Source organism: Callithrix jacchus, chromosome 7 (genome assembly GCF_049354715.1).
Source record: "Callithrix jacchus isolate 240 chromosome 7, calJac240_pri, whole genome shotgun sequence".
NCBI classification, from domain to species: domain Eukaryota; kingdom Metazoa; phylum Chordata; class Mammalia; order Primates; family Cebidae; genus Callithrix; species Callithrix jacchus.
The window spans coordinates 23,084,314-23,106,112 of record NC_133508.1 but is presented as its reverse complement, the minus strand read 5'-3'; the positions used below and the strand labels follow the sequence as shown (position 1 = coordinate 23,106,112).

The 21,799-nt window shown below is 42.4% G+C and overlaps 1 protein-coding gene across 4 annotated transcripts in view; it reads left to right on the top strand.

Annotated features, from left to right (window-relative positions):
* Nucleotides 1-21,799, top strand: part of PIP4K2A (phosphatidylinositol-5-phosphate 4-kinase type 2 alpha) — a 175,221-nt gene that overhangs the window by 114,262 nt on the left and 39,160 nt on the right. For 3 of the 4 annotated variants that reach the window (XM_002750093.6, XM_035306939.3, XM_035306940.3), the window contains exon 4: nt 7,722-7,874. The exons of the other annotated variant lie outside the window; for it this stretch is intronic. In XM_002750093.6, the coding sequence (XP_002750139.1) occupies nt 7,722-7,874 (153 nt within the window). The remainder of the gene's footprint in view (nt 1-7,721; nt 7,875-21,799) is intronic. 4 annotated transcript variants of the gene reach the window in all.

Below are 21,799 nucleotides of genomic sequence, written 5' to 3'. Positions count from 1 at the left end.
CACAGCTTTGCCCTAGAACTTGAATGTTTGTCCAACTGTTCGTTTTTCTCTGGCTCCCTGACTATGCGATGAACAAACTTAGAAGCAGCGTTTATTGGCTGTGATGTGTCCACTGCAATCGTGTATGGGTGCTGGCCTGAATAGGGAGCACTTGTCCAGAGACAGCCCAGGGGCTGTGGCTGGCATAGTGCATCACCTCATGGTGGATGAGTGTGTCTAGGGCACTTGCGAGATCAGTGTTTGGGCCAATCACAGACACCTGTGTACTGTATGATTACATCTATATGAAATGACCAGAATGGGCAGATATATAGAGACAGAGATCAGTGGCCTTCTTGGGCTGGGTGGTAGGGGAAGGAATGGGAGTGATTGCAGATAGGTTTGGGGTTTCTTTTTGGAATCATGAAAATGCTCTAAAAATGATTGTGGTCATGGTTGCATGATTTGGTGAATACGGTAAAAGCTATTGAACTGTATACTTTAAATAGGTGAATCGTATGGTATGTGAGTCATATCTCAAGCTGTTAAGGAAGAAGAATGTTTGGAGTTTGAAACTAGTTTAATTTATTCATTGAGACATTTTTTCCCAAAGTTGACTTTGGCTGCTCTTTTTTGGGGGATGGGTTATGGTATCAGTATTTTTATTTAGAACTGGTGACTTTAAATAATTTCGTAATTTATAATATGAAACTATCAAATGGATAGGAGAAAAAGAATAGCCATTGAAGAAAGCATATTTTTGCTGTTTGTGCGTGTTTGTCGTTAGATTTTTCCTCCATAAACTAATAGTAAATCATCTTCCATTTCCTAAGTCTCTACAAACTGACAGCAGAATAATAATTAGAAGAATGAGCAGGAAGCTTGGAGACCATTAAGTCCAGCTGTCGTTCTTTGCAGATAATCAGATAACAGAGTAAGGGAGGTGGGAAGGGGGAGTTGGAGGGGGGACTCAAAGCCTTGACTTCAGCCCATTGCTTTTGGGAGGGGTCACCTCGACACTCCCAGGCTGCTTCCTGGGTCCATTCTGTTTTGTTACCATCTTTGTCCTTTGCGCATCTCTGGTTTGAGAGGTCACAGGGAAGTGAGCAGGGGCCAGAAATAGAAGAAGGACCTTGTGGGGTGGGAATTTTCAACCTGAAACTTCTCTGTGAAATTTTAAATTCTCCTTTTAACATCTAAGTTACTATTGAGGCTTTAGGAAATAACTTATTGTCCCTTTTGAACTAATAGATTCAGAATCCCCAATTTTGTCTGTCTGTTTTTATTTTTTAACAGAGTCTCTGTGAATTAGGCTGGAATGCAGCGATGCAGTCATGGCTCACTGCGGCCTCAAACTCCTGGGCTCAAGCGATCCTACAACTTCAGCCTTGTAGCTAGAATTACAGGCATGCACCACCATATCTGGCTAATTTTTTAATACTTTGTAGACACAGACTCTTACTGTGTTGCCCAGGCTGGTCCCACACTCCTGGCCTCAAGTGATCCTCCTACCTTGGCCTCCCGAAGTGCTAGGATTATAGGTATAAGCCACTGCACCCAGCCCCAATTTTGAATTTAAATAATGTCACTTTATTGCAGACCATGTAACTCTCCAAGTATGTCCATGACAAGGAATTTGTTTTTTAATGAGAGTAAGTCTCTCCAAAGCCCGGGTGGATTTCACTGGGTAATTTTATCTGGCTGCTTTCTCATGAAGACAGATGGATAGATAAGGGTAAATGTTTCAGAAAGTGAATATTTTACTTTGGAGATGAAGGGACTAAACTAACCCTCTATAAGGTGTTTTTTAAGGCCTTAGGTAGGATCAGCTTCATCTCAGACTTGCCCTTTTAAATTAGGTGATGTGAGAAAGAATTTTTCTAAGTGGTGTCTTCTGCTAGGGCTTCTTTTTTCCATGCAGAGCTGGTCTTAACTTGCAAATTTCATCTTAATTTCTTTTTTTCTTGTTTTTTTTCCCCTCAGCTTAGTAATGTATAGAGTGCATTAGAGTATAGAGTAACCCAGAATTCAGCAGCCCCAGTATAAAAGATTGCTCCTTTCAAACTTGGCATTCTTTGTGAGGAAAATCCATGCAGTTTTAAGCAAAAAAAGTAGATGAGACAGTCTTCTAAAGGCAGAAACCCGTGACAGGAGGAAAATGAAAACCTCCAGCAATCTCAGACCACATAAACGAATTTAAATAGACATGATGCAGTGTGCCACATGGTCAGAAATGTGAAGAATTCTTAGGGTTGACATCGTCACCACAGTCTACAGGACTCAAAGGAAATGCTAAGTGCTTGTCCTCCTTGAGCCCTGTTTTTATTCTGTGTGAGTGTCTGACTCTGGGTCCAGGGCTTAGCAGCACAGTCTTCCTGTCTCAAAGGCTTATTCCACAAACACATCTGTCTCAGCTCCTGCTTGGAGAGAAGACAGCTCCTACTCTTCCTGCTCAGTTAATGTAAAGTAGTGAACAGTCCTAGAATGAGTTCAGATAGCTGTGTACACATGTTAATAAAGTGTAAATAACAGACTCTGGACTGCATTAGCACTGTGGCTGTTATTGATGATATTTTCTACACAGTTTACTTGGCAAAACTGAAAACCTAAAGACAGGTTTGATTTTGTGCCAGGTGGCTCACACTCTAAATTGGCATTAGAAGGTATTTGTTACTATGGAGAAATCGACTGCCCCTTTATAATGCCCACTGTCCTCTAGCGCCCAGGCGAGGAAGCAGCATGGCAGGGGGAGATAGAGGCTCTGGGCGGGGCCCCTGCAGGGCACTCCGTGTACATCAGCCCACCTGATTTGGAGAACTGAGTTGGGCAAGTCATTTCTGCTCTTTGGGTTTGTTTTCCTGTCTGTATATTGTGTGTTTTGGAATCATCTCCAAGGTTGCTTCCAACTTGAATGCTCTTTGAAATTTATTTATACATGGAGGGACCCCTTAGGAGCACCTGAAGGTCATTCCCAAGCTCCGTTTCCCTCAGGGGATTCCCCAACTTGGCTAAGCATCCAACATCATGCTGTGTCTTTTTTTTTTTTTTTTTGATGACAGAACTTTAAGCACACCAAAGAATTTCTTATTCAGTGTTGGTAGATAGACTGTTTTGAGGCAGCATAGTGACTATGTTAAAAATACAAGACCTCCTTCCCTGAGCTCATGTGCTCATTCTAGCTGATGTCGTCCTGAATACATCTAGAATCTGTGAAGTGTTATTTTCACTGCATCTTCTCCTTCATCTCGGCTGAGGTGATGCTTGTACTGTCCTCTGATTGGACCCTTTTTCTTGGGATGCTTGTTCTGAGTCACCTTCTGAGGTCCATGCTTTACAGCAGTTTCTAGAGCAGAGTCGTATCTTCGAGTAAATCCATTTTTAGAGTCATAAAAGATCCAAGGTAGTCTAATTCAGCCCATCCTCTCCCCAGGCTTATTCTCCATCACTTTATAGACTTGGAAACTGAGGCTCAAAAAGGCTAAATCCTATCTACAAGAACTGATGAATGTTCTGGATCCCAGACCAGTATCCTTACCATTACACTGTGCTGCCTTTATTTTTTATTTTTATTTTTTTGAGACAAAAAAAAAAAAAAAAAAAAATATATATATATATATATATATATATAGACCCCATACGTTGTGTGGGTACTTGTACATAGTATTATTAAACACTTCTTTAGTTAGTAAAGTAAATGCCATGAATTATTATTCTGAACTATAAAGTTTCCCATTTTAATTGAACTAGAGGTGTAAAAACTATAGTGCCTCACTGTGTTGCTCAGACTGGAGTGCAATGGTGCGATCTCGGCTCACTGCAACCTCTGCCTCCCAGGTTCAAACAATTCTCGTGCCTCAGCCTCCTGAGTAGCTGGAATTACAGGTGCGTGCCACCACACCTGGCTAATTTTTGTATTTGTAGCAGAGACGGGGTTTCACCATGTTGCCCAGGCTGATCTCCAACCCTTGGGCTCAGGTGATCCCACGGCCTCAGCAACCCAAAGCGCTGGGACTACACTCATGAGCCACTGCACTTGGCTTGTGTTGCTTTAAAAACACATGTCTGCTTCATGTCTTAGGAGACGGCAGGAAAGTAAATAATAATAATAAAAATATATAAACAATTTTACTTTATTTTAAAGGCTCTAAAAAGTCATGATCGTGATTTTAATGGCAGAAGTTTAGTCTTTTCTTTGTAAATTACCCTTTTTGGTTAGCTCAGAGGAAGCTTTAGACATGAAATGTTAGACATATTGCTTGGCTCCGTTGTACACTAGTTTCTTTATCTTCAGGTAGGAAAATGGACCTGGCTTTTCCACTCTTACAGGAATATTGTGAAAATAAATATAAAATAAAGAGTTGGAATTTTCCAGGCCTTAGAATCATTCCAAGGATCAGGCATTTTGTGTAAAATTGCATTAACTCTTTTGATTTCCTGCTTGTCTTATCAGATAAGGCTTTTAATACATTTGATTTATGTATTTTTATGTTCATAGTGATATGAAAGGTACATTCTATGTTTTGACACAGTGTTCCTAGCTTCATTGGTTATTTGATATCCATGAATCTTAGAAATATTCAGATAGTGTGGGTTGGGCTACTCATGTGATGATTAAAATGGTGATTTGAGACAGATTCAATATTAGAATTTTTAAAGTGTTCTGTCCCAGGATGAAGACATGGCTAGTATCCTAATGCAGTGCTGCATACATGACTATAACGATGCCTCTGAACCTGAAAGGAAAGGCAAAAAATTGGGGAAGAGGTAATAAGTATCTGAGCTAAGGAGTTCTTACATTATTTGCTTTTACATTTCTAGCTTTTTGTAAACCCATACGTTGGGCTGGGCACAGTGGCTTATGCCTGTAATCCCAGCACTTTGGGTGGCTGAGGCAGGCAGATCACTTGAGGCCAGGAGTTCAAGAACACCCTGGCTAACGTGGCAAGACCCTGTCTCTATTAAAAATACAAAAATTAGCTGGGCCTGGTGGCATACACCTATAATCCCAGCTACTCAGGAGGCTGAGGCACAAGAATCGTTTGAGCCTAGGAGGTTAAGGCTGCAGTGAGCTAAGATCGCGCCACTGCACTCCAGCCTGGGCAACACAGTGAGACCCTGTCTCAAAAAATAAAAATATAAAACTCCATACATTGTATGAGTACTTGTACATAGTATTATTAAACAGTTATTTAATTAGTAAAGTAAATGCCATGAATTACTCTTCTGAACTCTAAAGTTTCCCATTTTAATTCAACTAGAGGTGTAGAGACTATAATGGGAAAGGTATGAGTCTCGGTAAGTCTGTGATTATAATGTACCTAATACACTAGACTGTACATGCTGCACACTGGCAAAACACAGCATAAACACCATTCCATAGACCTTGGTTCTCACGTGTGGTCTGCAGACCGGCTCCAGCAGCATCGTCTACTTCTGAAAATGTCCCACCCCTGACCTGCTGGATCTGAATCTACACTTTCACATACCTGGATGATTCAGTTGCTTGTTAAGTTTGAGAAGCACTGACTATGCAGCTTTTGATTTTTTTTCACCTCACTGGCCCATGAGAGAATGTTATACTGTCCTATCTAATATGCATAAGAAAACGATCTATGAAACTGATGCTGCTGGAATTTCATCCTCTGCTGAATACAGTTCTCCTTTACTATTCCCCCCCTCCACCCCCCCCCAAAGCTATTTTACACGTATTGTCAGTTTGACAAAGCTTAAGGTCTGTTCCACTTGGTCTGCTCCACCTGGCTTTCATAAACTTGATTGTTCCCACTTTGATTTTATGCCCAAAGATAATTTGCAATCTTACAGTTCCTGGAGTTCTTGTTTTATTTGGAAGAAATATCCTTTTGCAAATTAGTGATTGCGAGAAAAAAGTAAGACCACTAACAAAGAGCAATAATTGCCTTTTGGGGGCCAGCATTTAAAACCCTACAAGGGGAGATTCACTTGATTTTCTTCCTTTTTATTCTAAGTGGGAAGTAGTGTAAAGGAGTCTTGTTCATGTTTTAGGGAAAAAAAAAACAATGTAATTAAGAATTAAACTCTTGTTAATATAGCCATTTTCATCCTGAAAGTCATTTTTTTCCTTCTCAGTCTATCTAATAAATTTTGCTTGTCTTAAGAATAATTTGAACACTGCCAAGTTCTGCTATTTAAATTCACTGAAGATTATGTAGATTTTTTTTCCTTCTCTCAAGATTTCTAATAAGCTGAGGAAAGCAAATTCAGTTACTTGGTGGCCTTGACTCTGCATCCGGCAGGTGCACCTGCTTGCTTTTAGATCAAGGTGTGTTATTGCAGAATGTGTGATACACAGCAAGGGATGCCAGGGTGGTGAGGTGAGGATCCTGGAAGATGAGGATTATCTCATGGGGCACTTTCCTCTTCAGGCATAGGTAGGGCCTGCGTGAGCCTCTGCACTGCTGCAATCTGATTCTACCTTAAATGGTTCAGTCCTGTTGATTTCATCTAGAAAGGAGGGAAAGGATAAGGAGACTGGAATAAACTAGACAGAAAAGGACTCTTTTTTTTGCAAATCCATGGACAGAGCTATCTATCACCTGCCTCTCTGAAGGTATCCATGTTCCTTTAACTTGACAGCATTTTGTCACTGAGGCCTTTGAATGCCCACTTTAGAGAGGAAGTTAGAGAAAGCGTGTTCGTGTTTGAAACCCGCACAGGCCATTCCTCGGGGCCAGACAGGAAATGAAAGTCAGTGCTCAGGAGCAGTCAGCAAGGATGGAGATGAGGGTGCCCGGGGCTTGCTAGACCCGGTGGCCTAGACGGCCAGTGTTGGGAGGTTGGGACAAGAGGAGGCTCCCTGGAGGATGTAAGAAAGAGGAGATCTGAATGGAAGAGTCACATGGGAGGAGAAGGATAGACCTACCTAGCCAGTGTCACTAGCATGAACCAGATCCTGGAGTGTATGATGTCAGAAGAGCCCCTAATCAGAGCTCCTCCTTGTCCACCCTCCAGGAGATCAGCAGTTCTCAAAATTGGTGGTGGGGAGGGGGTGGAAGATGGACCGAATTCAAATTGCCTAAGAAGGAACTGTTTTAGAAGACACTCTCTAGACTCCTGCCTCCTCCTCCCCGGGCACAGAGGTAGCACAGTCTGCAAGTTAAGTACTCTACTAGTTGCGTAGTAGCTGAGAGCTCGGGTCCTGAGCCATCCACAGAGTCAGAATTCTAGCTCCTCCCTTACTAGCTGTGTGCCCTTTGCCCAGATGCTAAGCCACTCTTATCCCCATCTCCTCATCTGTAAATAATGATGATCGCAATCGTAACCATTACATGAGAATGTTACCAGAATTGGGGGAAATAATCTGTGTAAAATGCTTGGCACACACATGTCATGTAAGGAAATGTTCAGTGACTGTAAAATTTTCCTTTATGACTGGAACCCAATTTTATTCAGAAGAAAACTTTGAGATCTTGTCCAACTCTGAAAAGAAGAATAAAGTGATTAAAGTTACTTTGATTATAATTCTAGGCATTAGCCTGCCTACAATTTAAGGATACTAGAATCATAGTACAATTCAAGCTGTTTTCATTTCGTCTGAAAGGCTTGCGATGTGAGTTACGATGCATGTAAAAATGTTGTCATCCTATTTATCAGTTGATTCCAGACGTAAATGTTTGTGACAACAAATGCTCTGGGAATCAGAAAGCCACACCTTTAACTAGTTATCTTCCCCGCTTCCTTCCCCTCTTACCCCACCCGGGAAGAATTCCCTGACCAGGAGCGCACCCCTCCCCAACGACTCCCAGGCCCGCAGCGGAGCTCGTTTTCACACTTCCTATGACAAAAGATACGTCATCAAGACCATTACCAGTGAAGACGTGGCCGAAATGCACAACATCCTGAAGAAATACCACCAGGTAATTTTTCTTGATCTTTATTTGAAACTCTGAGAAGGTTACCATGCATAACGATTTCTCAGCGAGGCCAAAGATTTAAATATACAGTTAGAGAACAAGAAGAACACATTTCAGATAAAAATCTCTTCTAACCCAGTGTCCTAAAATTACAGTGGCCAGATTCCTGGCTGTTAACCTTTAGGCATGCTTATGCTATAAAGGTCATTCATTATCTATATAACATTTTAACCTAAATACTCTTCTGTTTCAGTTATCACTGCTCTGAATTTAAAATCATTTGGCTTAAGATTTGGCAACTTTTCAGAAGATTTTACCTGTGCCAGAGATTAGGTATTGACCTCTGAGCATACATCCAGTTGACACCTCCAAATTCCATTTTGCTATCACTGGTCTCTTCTGTCCTGGCCCCAGCAGGGCCAACCCCACTCACATTCTGGTACAGAGCAAGCTCTCTGATTTTAGAAGGTGAGTGTTGGTCTGCTTCTCACCCCCTTTTCATCCCTGAGCATTGTTTCTTGGTAATCACTGGAGATAAAATAGACTGCCCTTGGGAGCAGCAATCTCTCTCTCATGGAATAAATTCCAGCACAAGCTTCCCTGGTAGAGCACATGTTCCCAAGGCCCAGCCCGAGATGTAAAAGACCTCCTTCACCATGGAATATAAGAGCATGAACTCCAGTGTTGAACAGTCCCCCCTGTCACTTACTAACCATGTGACTTCTGGACTTGGTTGTTTTTTAGAGACGGGGTCTTGCTCTTTTGCCAGGCTGAAGTACAGTGGCGTGATCACAGGTCACTGCAGCCTCAACTGCCTGGGCTCAAGCAGTCCTCCTACCCCAGCCTCCTAAGTAGCTGGGACCACAGGCGTGCATCACCATGCCTGGCTAACTTTTTAAATTATGTTTGTATAGAGATGGAGTTTTGCTATGTTGCCCAGGCTGGTCTTGAACTCTTGGGCTCAAGCAATCCTCCCATCTCGGCCTCTTGAAGTGTTAGGGTTACAGGTGTGAGTCTCCACACCTTGCTTGGACTTCAAAGCCTCAGTTTCTTTCTTTATACTGTGGGGATAATAATAATACCTAATAAGGATTCTAAAGATTAAATAGGAAAATGCATGTCAAGTATTTAGCAGTGTCTGCCACACATTAGATACTCAATGTGTGGTGGTGGCCGTAGCGTCACTATCATCAAGATGTCATCTATGGTATAAAAATAGCATAACAACTAAGTCACCTTGAGAAAGTCGTATGGTATGAACATGTCTGCTGTTGCAACATCCCTGGAATCATCTTTAGAATAGTGTTTAAAACACACACACACATTGTTGCTTTTAGGATCTTAGATTGAGCTGTCATAAAAACCATAGACTGGGTGAGTGGCTTAAATGACAGAAATGCATTTCTTACAGTTCTGGAGGCTGGAAGTCTGAGGTCAGGGTGCCAGTATGGTCGGGTTCTTCCTGGTTTGCAGACAGCCAGCTTCTCAGTGTATCCTGATGTGTGTTGATAGGGGCAGAGTGGGTGGGACAGGATCGAAAGCACTCTTCTGTCACTTCTAATAAGAGCACTGATCCCATAATGAGGGTGCTAACCTCATGACCTAATTGCCTCTCTAAGGTCCCACTGCCCAATACTGTCACTTGGGGATTAGGCTTTCACCATGATGAGCATTTTGGGGGGTACAAACTTCCATTCATAGCAGAATCACACTGTGTTTTTAACTTAAATAGCTCCCATAGCTCCCACTCCCCCAAAGGTAAAAATTGGTTGTCACAAAGAGTATTCAAAATAAAGTGCTGCAGGCCCTGACTGCGTTAATAAAAGGATTCTCAGAGTGTAAACAATCACACTTAGTAAGTATCTGCTTTGAAGGCAGCACTGGTCTGGACTTGTGAGCTCCTAGATGTCTGTTTAAACATCCCTCTAAAAGCGTTACTTTACTTTCGTGCATGATGCTCTAATATTTGGGATTCTTTCTTGCTTATTCTTGCAGTCTTTGAAAATATGATCAGTTGCATTTTGGTTGCAATGAAGTCTGTAAAAATCTTTGAGCTCTATTCTGTTTCTTGAAACTTGGTATTGCCTCTAATTTGTTTTCTAAAATCGTTAGCCTCTAAATTCACTTAATATCTAATAAATCTTTTATAATAGGTATTCCTTTTGAAATTCGTTCTACTGCTTATGCTGCTGTCTCTTATTTTAAAGGAAATTTTAAAGTGGCAGTACGGTACCTGTGAGGGAGAAGAGAAGAGGCTCTGTTATTTAAATGAATTGAATTACAGGTTGCAGCTTTTAACTCTTCACCTTTTAAACTGTCTACTTTTTCATTTGTTTCCCCTCTGGAAATTGATGTCAGGCTTATGTATTCTTTTTATACTTTCTTTCAGTTGTCTCAGAACATTCAAAGCAAAGTGATAACTCATGACTGATGAAAACATATTGTTCTGATAAATGGCTGTGATACCATGCTAATAAAATGTGACACACAATTGAAGTATCAACTTCTCGATGACAACTTTGATTTTAGCATCCTTTGACTTTACAAAAATCACAATTTGAGATGTTTTCTCTGGGGTAGTTACTGTAACCTAACATAGGGATTTGACATATCCTCAGTGTTACATAAAATAAATGTGGGATCAAAATAAGTCTATTGACACCTCCCAGGAGCTTTAACAGTATAAAGACTTCCTTTTGTTCCACTGCTACAAAACTGTTATCTTCTTGGTGTGTTCTTTATTCAGAAAAGTCTCCTTTATCCAACATCTGTATTTTTTCTTTTTACAAACGGACTATTTTAAATATAATTTGCAGGGTCTTGGTGATTGCGAATCACGTTATTAATATAAATTATTTAAAGGGCACTAAGTTGAAGTCAGGAGACATAGATCCTAACTTGTTATGAACTGCCTCTTGGATGATCTCTGAACTCAGCTTCTGCACCTGCATTTCGTTCGTTGGTTCGTTCATTCATTCATTCATTCATTCACTCTTGACCTTATTCCAGAAAGGATTTAAGGTGGCCTTCAAAGAAGTTGGAAATACAAGATAGAATAAATGAAAAAAAGAAAAGGAAGAGGCAGAAAGATAAAGGCACAAAATGGAGCCTGGAATGAGCGTAGACATTCATGTCAAGATGACCAGCATGCTTGATACTTTGAGTCTGTTGCCAAGGAGAAATGTAAGTGGTCTTAGTACTAAGAGCCGACAGAGTTGACTCTAAGGAGTTCCCCACAGGGAAGACACAGGACACCTGACCTGATAAAACAACACCCTTGCCACAACCTGAGATGCGTACAAGAACGTCAGAGAACTTTAAAAAATTATCCATATAGGCTGCTAATTAGCAATATAGGCCATGTATAAATACAGCCACAGTTGCAGCACCATTTGTTTTGGTTTCTGGTTTTGCCAATTTGTCCATTTTTAAATTACATTTAAAAAAAGGACAAGGAAATGTATGGGTGACGCAAACATTGACCGTTGAATATGAACATGCCACTTGTGTACATCTCAGCAAAATCTTATATAGAAGAGGTTTTTAAAAATACAGCAACAGTGAAGAGTAACCATGTTAATTCCATGATCAGAGAATTCCACAGAAACCTCATAAAAGGTTCCTCATCCACACAGCTTATTTGATACTGACCTGTTCAGGGTGACCCCTGCTAGACTCACTGAGGGCAGGGCCGGGACCTCGCTCAGGCTGGCGGTATTCCTGAAGGAAGTTCAGGTCCACCGAATCAAACACCACAACTGCAGCAGTTAGCAAAGGCCACGCCAACGTGTAATGTACTTAGTAAATGCTGATCTGCAGAGAAGGGCTACAGTGCGCACTGGCTGCCTAGCCCTCTGCCAACCTGGCTTCTCTTTGAATGTTCTTCAGGCTGTTCTTCTATGCCACTTCCTTACAGGATTTTAATGAACATTACAGGGTAGTGAGCTCAGCCTGGCACGCCCTCGTGTGATTGTGTGTGACCGGACATAGGCCTCTCATTGATAACCCCAGGGAGGCCTATCATGCCTTGTCTTTCTCTCCCTGGGGTCTGAGATGCTCAGAGGTGTTTGAGGTATATGTCAGGACTTCATTCCTACTTTATGTGGGCCTAGAGTACTTTTAGGGTTTATCTTGGAAACTGTCTGTCTCCTGCTTCAGTAGTGATCGTCAGTTCCTACTTCTGTTTCTTCTTGCTTCTTGTTGCTCTTACCTTGGAATTCTCTGGGCTTCTGAACTTTCCAAGTCTGGACAAGTAATGCAGCTCATTCAGTTGCATATCAGGCATTGAGAGGTTCTCATAGAGGGTTTCTCCTGTAGAGTGAATTGCATGGACTTTCTGACAGCTTTGGTTACCCGACAGCCCTTTTTTTCTCTTTTCCTTTGTTTTTTGTTTTAATGAAATGCAGCCACAGTTGCAACTATATTCTGGAGGGTTAAAATAACCCCAGGGCCAGCCTCTGGAGAAGTAGAACATTGCTAGTTATTTGAATGTTTGAATACATTCTTCCCGAGATTAATTTTCTGACAAACCACCCTTCCCAGCAGTGTGGTGCGGCAGGTGTTTCAAGAGCAAGGACTAGGAGCCAGCTAGCCACTTTCTGGTCCCAGCCATGCCCCTGGCCAGTGGCATGACCTTGGGCAAGTTACCTACACTCTCAACACTTCTTGGCCTATAATGTTTGGATAATAGTACCCCCTTCATTTGGGTGTTGTGTTAATTAGGCGAATTCATATTTATAACATGCTCAGTGCAATGTCTGGTATATAAGAAGTACTAAATGGGCCAGGCGTGGTGGCTCACACCTGTAATCCCAGCCCTTTAGGAGGCCGAGGCGGGTGGATCATCAGAGGTCTGGAGTTCAAGACCAGCCTGGCCAACATCATGACACCTCATCTCTATCAAAAATACAAAAAAAAAAAAAAAAAAAATTAGCTGGGCCTGGTGGTGCATGCCTGTTGTCCTAGCTACTCGGGAGGCTGAGGCATGAGAATCGCTTGAACCCAGGAAGTGGAGGTTGCAGTGAGCCAAGATTGTGCCACTGCACTCCAGCCTGGGCAACAGAGCAAGACTGTGTCTCAGAAAATAAAAAAAAAGAAAAGGAAAAATACAAAGTGCTAAATGAGTGACTAAATCAGATTTTTAATTAAATATCTTTCTTGTATTCAATTTTCTACACCTCAGTGTTGAAATCATTCTAATGTGTTGTGCTCGCTTCGGCAGCACATATACTAAAATTGAAATCATTCTAATGTGGTGTTAGGTCCTTAACTCTTGTTATCCACTAGGGGGCCTGGTTTCTGGTCGGCTGTGGTACTGATGCAGAATTAGGAAGATTTCAGCCATAAGGAATTAGATTTTCCCCCCAAGTTCCAGTATCATACTCTATTCTTTATTTCCTGCCCAAATTCTACCCCAGTGTCTACTCTGTGCAAAGAAAGGAAAGCATCATCTCAGACCAATGGAGAATTCATACGAAGCACAGCAAACTTTCATAAATTTCATTTACTTCATTTGGTTTTCTCTTACTTGTAGTTGGAAAAATAATGTTTTGGTGTAAATATTCTTTTCACATTTCTGTTAGGCTGTAAGAAACTCAGGTCTTATAATGTTGATTATCAGCTGATTAGCTAAACAATGTTAGAACATTCAAAAAGGACAAAATTGGTAAAGAATCAACTTGAATGTCGTCTTCTCTTAAATGGACTGATTTTCCCCCCACTGACCTGAATTCTTTGGGAGCTTTGTTATCATACAGCTTCAACTTTAATTAAAATTGGAAGGTATTGACCGGCTGCGGTGGCTCACACCTGTAATCCCAGTGCTTCGGGAGGCCAAGGTGGACGGATCACTTGAGGCCAGGAGTTCAACACCAGGCTAGCCAACACAGTGCAATCCTGTCTCTACTAAAACTACAAAAAATTAGCTAGGGGCCGTGGGGTATGCCTCCAGTCCTAGCTGCTCAGAAGGCTGAGGCATGATAATCACTTGAATATTTTATTTTAAGTTGAATCAATTGAATGTTTTAATAGTTTTTGAAACAAAGTGTTTTAATTTACTTTTTAATTTCAAAGTGACTGAATCAATAAATGGGTAAAAATGATCAATATAACTTAAATTCCTTTTTTATCCTTTTATTTGGGGAACAATTAATACCTTTAGTTGAAACCAGAAGTTTCACCCCAGAATCTGAACTCCCTGTTAAATAAGCTAAGCACCTCAAATTTCAGTGAAGGATTTTAGTGTAAGCATGTGACTACTTTGAAACCACCTCAGACTACATCCGCTTATCCTTTCCTGAAGTCAGAGACGTTGGTGTTACTATTCAAAGGATGAGGCTTCAGTAGAGCAAAACTGAGAAAATAAGGACCATAAAAGCTAAGAAAAAAAGCAAAAACAAAAAAGAGTGGAGAGGGTTATAGCACCAGAAGAGGAAAGGTTCCATGTTGGGTCAGTGCTGCTTAGACTCTCATCAGGGCTGTCTCTGGGTGGGTCTGGAGGGGCCAAGGGGCAGGGAGCATCAGGGAGTCCGTGGAGGCCGCCTTTCTACCAGGCTCCCAGGTGATGCTCATGTGCCCCTGTGAGTGACAGTGAAACAGAACATTCTGAGCACTCAGTTCTGAGTCTGCTCTTCGGCTCTTTTTTCCATTTTTCTGGAGGAGTGATCAATGGAAATTTGGAAAGTATTTGGATATTCTCAGTGCTGTAAGTACCATCAGATTATGAGACTAAACACAAGCTCCCAGTAGACCCTCTGCTGCCAGTTGTGAACACATCTTGCTTCTCTCTTAGAAACGGGGAAGATATTTGTCATCTTGGGAGTTCAGTGACCTGAGCAGTGTATTGTAGCTTGCTGATGGCAGCATTTGTAGCCCTGTCTTCCCAACATCGTCAGCCATTTGCTCCCAGTTTTCGCGGGGTGCTGCCCAGCGCACTCCCCAGCATGCTTTTCCTGCAGCACTTCCCCAGGGCCTGGAAGGTCTGCAGTCCTTTTCTCTTTCCGCCTCACCTCTGTCCTGTTTATTGAACGTTACATCTTTAACATGCTCATCCTGGCTTCCCATTTTTAACTTTTCTTTCCCATTTTCCATCTCCAAACATCTCTGCCCAATTCTGGGTGAATTCCTCAAAATATATCATCCAGTCCTAAGTCTCTCTTCAACTGTATTCTTTAATTATTTCAACAATTCACCTTTTCATTCTAGATGTTTTCCAGAAGATTTTTCAAAATCTGACAGTTCATTCCTGATAGTTTCTTGTTTTATGCTCATCTCTGAAATTGCATCCTTGGTTTCTTGAACATTTTGTGCATAACTGTTTCAAACCTATTCCTGAGAGTCCCACCTCTGTAATTCTTGGGAGCCTGAATTTGTTGTCTCAGTCTGCTGACTCTCACACACAGTGACTCGCCCAACCAGTTGCTGACACAGTTTGGGGTTAGCATGTTGATCAGGGTCAAAGCTTATGCAGGGAAGAGGAAAGAAGTGAGATTGGGCAGAGAGAGTAGTCAGACTGCCATGCTGGGCCAGTCAAGCCTCGGCTAACCTGGCAGGGCACTATGGAACATGCCCCAGAGGCTCTTATGTTGGGCTGAAATGACAGGCTGCCCTCAGAAGGCAGACCTAGAAGGAGCTGCCCCTGCAGGCCTTCTGTGAACCGCACGGCCTTCCCTGAACGAAATCTGGGCATCCTATCTCTAGCTACACTTGCTTTCCTTAGTGTCTGAGAGTTTTGCTGAACTCATAGCTTCATTTTCACCTCTGAAATGCTTGGGAAGGCCTCTGTGACTCTAATTTAGGGAAGTTCTTTTTCAGAGAGTTTTGTTTCTGCAAAAGAGGAGGGTGGGGAATCTCAGCCCTGGACCCTATCAGCACCCCTCAAGGGTTCTGCTAGGAGTAGGAGCCCCTGGGCCTATTCCCTGACCATGCTGATGTCCTCAGTGTCCCTGCACCCATGTGTTCGTGACAGGCTCTGTCTAGCACCTCCAACACTTTGGCTTGGACCCCAATTCCTCACATGCTCTTTGGCATACCTATTCTTGGGTGCATCTGCTCAAATGCTCAGCCCTCAACCCACAAGCATAGGCCACTCAGGGCCCAGCTCCCCACTGTATGTGGGGTACAGAGGCCATTCTGGAATCTTCCTGCCTTTGATACCAGCTAAGTTTCTTGTCTGGGATGCGCTCTCCAGAGACCTTGGGCTTGTGAAAGCCCCCCACCAGAAGTCATACGTGGAACAACCATTCTGTGTTGCTTGTAACAAATGGCATCTGTACATATGATAAAGCACTTTATTGTATTTTTTAGAAAGTTATTTCATTTTTAATGATTTTTTTATTTATGGGTCTTCATTATGGTGTGTTGCAAATGGAGTTAGGCATGTCCATGTGTGCATTTAGGCATTTCTGCAGATCTCAGTACTAAGAATTTGTGTAAACACTACAGAAGAATGCTTGTTTCTTTTAAGCCTGATTTTGTCAAGCTTAAGAAAAACAGTAAAGTTTTATTTGTTGTATTTGCTTAAATGTAGTCGTCTTTTTTTTTTTTTAACTTCAAGACGATTAGAAATCAAAAGAAATTATATTAACTGACACAGACCATTCTCCCCAAACATACCAAGACATCCACTCAAAGGAAGTGTCTAAGTTATTTATTTGGTCGTTGTACACCAAAGCAATCCATAATTTCTGGCCGCTCAGACTTCTTTCTTGTCTCCCCTTACTTTCGTTACCCTCTCCTTTTCTTTTATGTAAACTATGTTGTAGGAGTGATCTATAAACATAGCCAGAGGCACAATGAAGATTATGGATAATTTAACCTTTCAGAAACATTAAATGAAACAAGACTTTACACTGAAGTACTAATTTGATGCTGTATTAAATTGTCACTTCAAGCTTTTAAAAAAAAATGAGTGAAACATGGTAATAACAGCAATTTCCGAAAGCCGGAGCCTAGGTTCACACTATCATGCGGAGATATAAATATTTATCTGTTGCAGTGAATCACTTAGAACCCTCTCTGCTGCAGCCTTCACTCAGCTGTGAATCTCTTAATGGCATTTCAGTCTCCATGAGCAGAGCAACAAATCAGGCCTTCATAACCCTTGTTATTTTCGGTGAGTGCCTAAGAGCAAAGGAAACCTGGGTCTGGTGGCTGTTACATTTTATGTTTTTGAAAGCCTAATTCCATGACTTTAATTTATCATTGTGCATTACATTTCTAACAAGCACACAGTAGTACAGGAAAAAGTTCTGAGGAATAATTAGGAAGGGAGAAACTACCTTATTGATGACATCGTTTATAAGTCGATGTTTTTTTTCAGATAGGGTCTTGGTCTGTATTCTAGACTGGAGTACAGTGCTGAGGCTCACCTTAGACTCCACCTCCCAGGCTCAAGTGATCCTCCTGCCTCAGCCTCCCAAAGTGCTGGGATTACGGGCATGAGCCACCACGCCCAGTTATACGCAAACTGGGTTTTAAAAAGACAGAAAATAAAAACTTAGTGTTGGAAATGCAGGTTACAGACCAAAAAAAAAATCAGCAAATAGCAAAGTTTCTGAGAGCACTCTTAGAAAGTAACAGAAGCTATTATGTGGAAGTAATGAAGGGAAGTGACGAGAGGTGACCAGCTATGACAGTGCAGAAGTGAACAGTACTTAATAAAAGGCCTATTTTAATTTTTTTTTTTTAAGAGCTAGGATCTGTCTGTGTTGCCCAGGCTGGTCTCAAACTCCTGGGCTCAAGCAAGCCTCCTACCTCAGCCTCCCAAGTAGCTGGGCAAAAACGATATTTAAAAACGCAAGTATTAGTAATATAGTGAATTTAACACTGAGAATAGGAAAGCTGACCCCAAGAATAAGCGTGATTGATTTAGCTACACAATAATAAGTATAGGAAGAATTGGTGATAATCAGGTTCACTTTTATGAAGTTTGAGAGTAGATTTTCAGCACCTGTTGAGATGGAAGTTCAGTGCCACAGCTGCATTGCAGGCATCGAAACCACTGCTCCAGGTGCCAGGCAAAGCTGCTGTTTGAGGTGAGCAGAGGGCTTGGCTGCAGGTGACCTGCAGAGCCCAGACAGGTGGAAATGACAGGTGAGCATTGTGCCACCAGGAAGAATGCCTCAGGGAAAAGTCCTGTTCGAGGAACCACGGAAAGGAACCCTTTTCGGTACTGCGTGCGTGCTGCCTGTGCTCTCACAGAAGAATAAGCCCACTTATCTGGTGTGTGCTCTTCATCTCAGAGCCACACGGGGGACGGCCAGCATTGCTCAGTGTTTGGTCCATTTGCAGCCTCGTCTGCCTTGGGAGTTCAAAGTGGCTACAGACAGGAGTTGGCAGACCATCCATTCTACAAAGGAGCCTCCCGGGCCGCACTGGAGCACTGCACCTGTCGAGTCTGTAAAGTGAGACATTACCATCACAGATAGGGACAGCTGTGTTGATGATGTCCTTTTGCCACTGGGGAAGGATTGCCTTGTAGCCACATCTAGACCGTGGTTGAAAGTGAAAGAAATGTTCCTTTCCTAAAGAGCAGCCCAAGGACTAAATTAGAACTTTGCCATTCTTGTAATCTGAATGTTAAACATGTAGAAGAGAGGAAGTAAAGCCTCCTTAGATTGTCTTGTGATTGAGCCAACAGTGTTTTACAAAAGGTGATAGGTACAATGTTTACAACTTTTACAAAGAAGAGAATGCCTGGGCCAAATAATAGATTATTAAAAGCATGGCATAGTGGTGCCCCCAGTGCATGCTCTTCTTGCTGTCTTGTATTTTGTTGAGATGGAGTTTCGCCATGTTGGCCAGGTTGGTATCAAACTCCTGGGCTCAGATAATTCCCCCGCCTTGGCCTCCCAAATTACTGGTACTACAGGTGTATGCAGCCACTATGCCCAACCTCTTCTTGCTATTTTTTAAGTATTGTATTGCAAATTATTTTGTTAACTTGTCTATGATGTTTACTTTCTTGAAGAAAAATGTACTCAGGGTTATGATCCTAGAAGCAACATAAGATAGAAATAATCTTTTGGTGTTTCTTTTATGTTTACAAAAATCTCACTTTATACATAAATACACACAGAGACACTGCAGCATTATTTGTCATGGAGAGTCCTTGAAATTTGAATCCCTGGCATGCATTAAAGATAAAATTTGTGTCTCTGAGAGCATTTGGGGCACATATTAGGTGCTCGTGGAAGTCTCCCTACCTCACCCCTTCCTGCCTCTGCCTGCCTCCGTCTGGCCCTCTCCACCCCTCACCCCAGGGTGCTGGCTGCATTTTGGCCCTGCTTGAGTCATCAGCAGGCCCTGTTTCCCGTATCTCCACATTCATCAGAATGGGATGTCTTTTTTTTTTTTTTCTTTTTCAGGTGAAGTCTTGTTCTGTCACCCAGGCTGGAATACAGTGGTGCAACAATCTTGGCTAACTGCACCCTCCACCTCCCGGGTTCAAGCGATTCTCCTGCCTCAGCCTCCTGAGTAGCTAGGACTACAGGCACCCACCACCATGCCTGTCTAATTTTTGTATTTTTAATAGAGATGGGTTTCACCATGTTGGTCAGGCTGGTCTCAAACTCCTGACTTCAAGTGAGTGATCCACCCACCTCAGCCTCCCAAAGTGCTGGGATTATAGGCAGCAGCCACCATGCCCAGCCAGAATGGGGCATCTTCAAGGCAGCTAGTCCCCCTGTTGTTTGTGTATGGGGGCATCACGTCTAGGCAGTGTTAGCCCAAAGATCCCTTCCCCTACAGAGGTTAGGATAGAGAGGAGCTGGAGGGGAAGGAGGCAGGCGTTTTCTAATTGCTGTGCACGTGATTCTGTGGTTTAAAGAGAATGCCATTTCTCAGCTTTGTTAGTGCACACACACTTTGGGAAGTTGAGAGAATTTTAAGTGTGAATCCTGTCTCAATCATTGGGTGTGATTCTTTACTCTTATTCAGTGATGGATTGATATCACTAGGGTTATACTTCTTCTCTACCCTCAAACTTGCATTCCTCCTGTGATGCTAGACAATGAGGGTCCTTTATGTGGTACAGTTGACATGTGCAGTAATAACCGCAGAGCAGATAAACTGCGACCATTTCTGAATTCTTCCCCAAATTAACCATGTGACTGCCTTTTTTATTTTAAGACTGACATCCTTAAGCAGTTATTTTGTGGTACTCTCTTTTCTTTCTGTCACGGCTGACATGCCTGCTTTTTTCCTACTTTTTTCTTGTGTAAAATTCTTCGTTTGTCACGGCCATCGTGAGAGGAATCTAGGGTTTCCCTTTCATCATAAATGACGGGTTTTTTTCTGCTTTCAAAATCTAGAATTTTTCTATTTATGGTACCTGGCGGTAAGAGTCATGGTGTTGATTATAAAGATAGTAGAGAGAGTAGGCATCTTTAGGAAACATGTTCATTTTAAAAAAATTATTATTTGCTACATTCATTTCTTTATTCAACAGTTGTATATTAAATGTTTTTTACATGTGAGGTCCTGCTAAGAGCAGTGCTTGCCACCTTCATGGAGCGTACATTTGACAGGAAGCCACATTAAAAACTAGATGAATCCTATATGTATATGGATGTGAAACTGAAAAGAAAGGTCGTGGACTGGGAATCATAAGCTTGGGGATTATTGAGATGCAGAAAGGAAAACAACAGGTGTAGATCAGGTAACCTGTACATCGTGAAGAAGAAAAGATAAGAGGACATCTAGGTCAGAGCCCTGACAATGGGCATGCAGAGGAGGAAGAATTGGCCAAAGGGCAGGAAAGCTGGACGGAGTAGGAGGAGGACTGCCAGGAGAACGCGGCATCTCAGAAGCCAAGGGAGGAAGCCTGGGACAAGAGCGCTGTCTGCTCCTGGGGTTCAAGACAGAGAAAGGCGGAGAAGCATCCGTCCAGTGTAACCACTCAAGGGTCATTGAGAGCTCAGGGGGAACAGTTGCTCTGCAGGGATAGGAATGTAAAATCCAGAGCAGAATGAACTACAGAATGGATGGGGGTTTCGGAGCAACAGGAAATAAGCACAGACAGTTCTGCCAAGAAGCCAGTCAGGAGCGAGACCGGAGATGGAGAAAGACACAGAATCAAAGAAGGGTTTGCGTTTCTTTGTACTTTTTATTATAAAAGTGTTCAAACATACAGAAAGTTGGTAGCGTATACCCATCACTTAGATTTAACAGTTACTAACATTTTGTCATGTTTGCTTCATTGTATTTTTGCAGAAATTTTTCAAAAGTAAATCACAGACACATTTCCTCTGTAAAACTTTGGTATGCTTCTGTGAAACATAAGGACTTCTCGGGCTGAGAAAATGGCCCATAAATTTCTTACTGTCACCAAACATCTAGTGAGTGGCATAATCAGGTATCCCCAGTTGCCCTCAAAGTGTACATTCAAGCCAGGATCCAGGCAGTGCCACACAGTGCATTTCTGCAGTTGAGGAGGGGTGTTTTGTTGTTTTGTTTTTGTTGCTTTCCTGAGAAACTTTAGCACAATTAAGCACTGTTGAGAAGCTGCTAGTGCAGAGAGAGAGATTGAGGATCCTGGGCTGAGAAGGAGGATGCCCAAGAACCCGACAAATCAGGTTCCAGAGTGACTGGAGAGGTTGGTCTTGGAAGGGGATCCACCATGTGGGCACTGAGTGTCTTTGCCTGTTTGTGTTGCTGTGAGGAATACCTGAGGCTAGGTGATTTGTAAAAGAGGTTCATTTGGCTTGCAGTTCTGCAGGCTGGACAAGAAGCATGGTGTCAGCATCTCTCTCTGGTAAGACCCTCACAAAGCTTCCATTCATGTGAGAAGGTAGTAGGGAGCTGGCGAGAGGTGGGGTAGCAGAGAGGAGAGCACAAGGCCCTTTTCCACAAGGAGTCCTCCCCATAGCACCACGCCATTCATCAGGGACCCTCCCCCATGACCCAGTTCCCTCCCATCAGACCCAGCC